At 43.5% G+C, this 2,826-nt stretch overlaps 1 protein-coding gene across 1 annotated transcript; it reads left to right on the top strand.

Moving 5' to 3' along the window:
* The first annotated feature begins 286 nt into the window (after positions 1-286).
* LOC123766940 (repetitive organellar protein-like) lies at positions 287-1,576 on the top strand. The gene has a single exon (XM_045756430.1). It carries the CDS (start codon positions 287-289, stop codon positions 1,574-1,576), a length of 1,290 nt encoding a protein of 429 aa, XP_045612386.1.
* Positions 1,577-2,826: the final 1,250 nt, after the last annotated feature.

The raw sequence follows: 2,826 nt of genomic DNA, 5'->3' as shown, positions 1-2,826 counted from the left end.
TAGTTTCATAACGTAATATGACAAAGAGTGCTGGGAAGACGGGACACTACGAGCGTAGCTCTCATCCTGTAATTACACTTAGGTAATTACACACACACACACAGAGCAAGCACATGTTAAGGAGGAAGCATGGAGAGTTTCCACATGCGGGCTGCTCCAAGCAACAGCCTGATGAACCAAGCTCTCACAAGTCAAACCTATGGCCCCCGGGCCGGACTTGGGGAGTATGGTTCTGTCCGGTTCTGTCCAACCAATCACTGTCTGGTTGGACAGAAACAGGCAGCACATGGAGGCAGAAAGTATAATCAAAACAGCATTGATGAACCAGTATGAGGATAGTATCGTACAAGTGAAGAACCAGTATGAGGATAGTATCGTACAAGTGAAGAACCAGTATGAGGATAGTATCGTACAAGTGATGAACCAGTATGAGGACAGTATCGTACAAGTTATGAACCAGTATGAGGATAGTATCGTACAAGTGATGAACCAGTATGAGGATAGTATCGTACAAGTTATGAACCAGTATGAGGGCGGTATCGTACAAGTGATGAACCAGTATGAGGATAGTATCGTACAAGTGAAGAACCAGTATGAGGATAGTATCGTACAAGTGATGAACCAGTATGAGGATAGTATCGTACAAGTTATGAACCAGTATGAGGGCGGTATCGTACAAGTGATGAACCAGTATGAGGATAGTATCGTACAAGTGATGAACCAGTATGAGGATAGTATCGTACAAGTGATGAACCAGTATGAGGATAGTATCGTACAAGTGATGAACCAGTATGAGGATAGTATCGTACAAGTGATGAACCAGTATGAGGATAGTATCGTACAAGTTATGAACCAGTATGAGGGCGGTATCGTACAAGTGATGAACCAGTATGAGGACGGTATCGTACAAGTTATGAACCAGTATGAGGGCGGTATCGAACAAGTGATGAACCAGTATGAGGACGGTATCGTACAAGTTATGAACCAGTATGAGGACGGTATCGTACAAGTGATGAACCAGTATGAGGACGGTATCGTACAAGTTATGAACCAGTATGAGGATAGTATCGTACAAGTTATGAACCAGTATGAGGATAGTATCGTACAAGTTATGAACCAGTATGAGGATAGTATCATACAAGTTATGAACCAGTATGAGGATAGTATCGTACAAGTGATGAACCAGTATGAGGACGGTATCGTACAAGTTATGAACCAGTATGAGGATAGTATCGTACAAGTGATGAACCAGTATGAGGATAGTATCGTACAAGTGATGAACCAGTATGAGGATAGTATCGTACAAGTTATGAACCAGTATGAGGATAGTATCGTACAAGTGATGAACCAGTATGAGGATAGTATCGTACAAGTTATGAACCAGTATGAGGATGGTATCGTACAAGTGATGAACCAGTATGAGGATAGTATCGTACAAGTTATGAACCAGTATGAGGATGGTATCGTACAAGTTATGAACCAGTATGAGGATAGTATCGTACAAGTTATGAACCAGTATGAGGATGGTATCGTACAAGTGATGAACCAGTATGAGACGGTATCGTACAAGCAATGAACCAGTATGAGGACGGTATCGCACAAGCAATGAACCAGTATGAGGATGGTATCGTACAAGTTATGAACCAGTATGAGGATAGTATCGTACAAGTTATGAACCAGTATGAGGATAGTATCGTACAAGTGATGAACCAGTATGAGGACGGTACCGTACAAGTTATGAACCAGTATGAGGATGGCATATCGTACAAAGCAGATAACCAGTCTTATAACTACTCACAACCTTATAACCTCTCATAATATAGTTATGGCTACTTATAACCAGCCTAATAACTACTCACGCTCTACAAAGAACGTCGCATTTCGATCGTATGCGTTACATAGGGCTAGAAATTGTCGTAACAGAAAATGGAAGCGGCTCGCGAAAGTGATGTACTGTCCCGTTTTCTGTTTTGGGTCCTCTGGTTGGTTAGGATAAGGGCACTTTAGTACGACAGTTTCTTGACGTTGGGGAACCTTAGGAGGAGGAGGTGGTTGAACAAGTGATCTGGAAAAAAGTCTCTAAGCTGTAACCTGAGTCTCTAAGATGTAGCCTGAGTCTCTAAGATGTAGCCTGAGTCTCTAAGATGTAGCCTGAGTCTCTAAGATGTAGCCTGAGTCTCTAAGATGTAGCCTGAGTCTCTAAGATGTAGCATGAGTCTCTAAGATGTAGCCTGAGTCTCTAAGATGTAGCCTGAGTCTCTAAGATGTAGCCTGAGTCTCTAAGATGTAACCTGAGTCTCTAAGATGTAGCCTGAGTCTGTAAGATGTAGCCTGAGTCTCTTAAGATGTAGGTTGATCTCCCAACAGATCTAAGACCATTGACACAACAGATCTAATACTTCTTCCTACGCTTCTCCAGTTGATTGACAGTTGAGAGGCGGGACCAAAGAGCCAGAGCTCAACCAGCTGAGCACGGATGACTGGAGGAACTGAATGAGATTAACGCCTCAATGTGACCACGGTGCGGCGGGGCAGTATAGTACTATACAACTTGTGAAGAGGGGCAGCAAGTAGGAGGACTTCTGGCTGGGTGATTGATGGCATGATACAAGTGGTGTCACAAGGAGTCGGGTTACTGACAACATGCGGCATCCCGTCAGGTTGAGATCTCTTACCTGAGCTGTGTGTTGAGACTCGGCCCCGGACCAGGCGCACCTGTGGAGGGGACATGTGTTACATCATCTCTTTGACGTGATGTGTATTACAAATAATAATACAATTCAGGCATGTCAGACATGCGGCCCTTTGCAAGCATACACACCTGCG

The sequence above is a fragment of the Procambarus clarkii genome, chromosome 60 (assembly GCF_040958095.1).
Source record: "Procambarus clarkii isolate CNS0578487 chromosome 60, FALCON_Pclarkii_2.0, whole genome shotgun sequence".
Taxonomy (NCBI): Eukaryota; Metazoa; Arthropoda; class Malacostraca; order Decapoda; family Cambaridae; genus Procambarus; species Procambarus clarkii.
The sequence above is the reverse complement of the archived record's forward strand: the minus strand, read 5'-3'. Positions and strand labels throughout refer to the sequence as shown.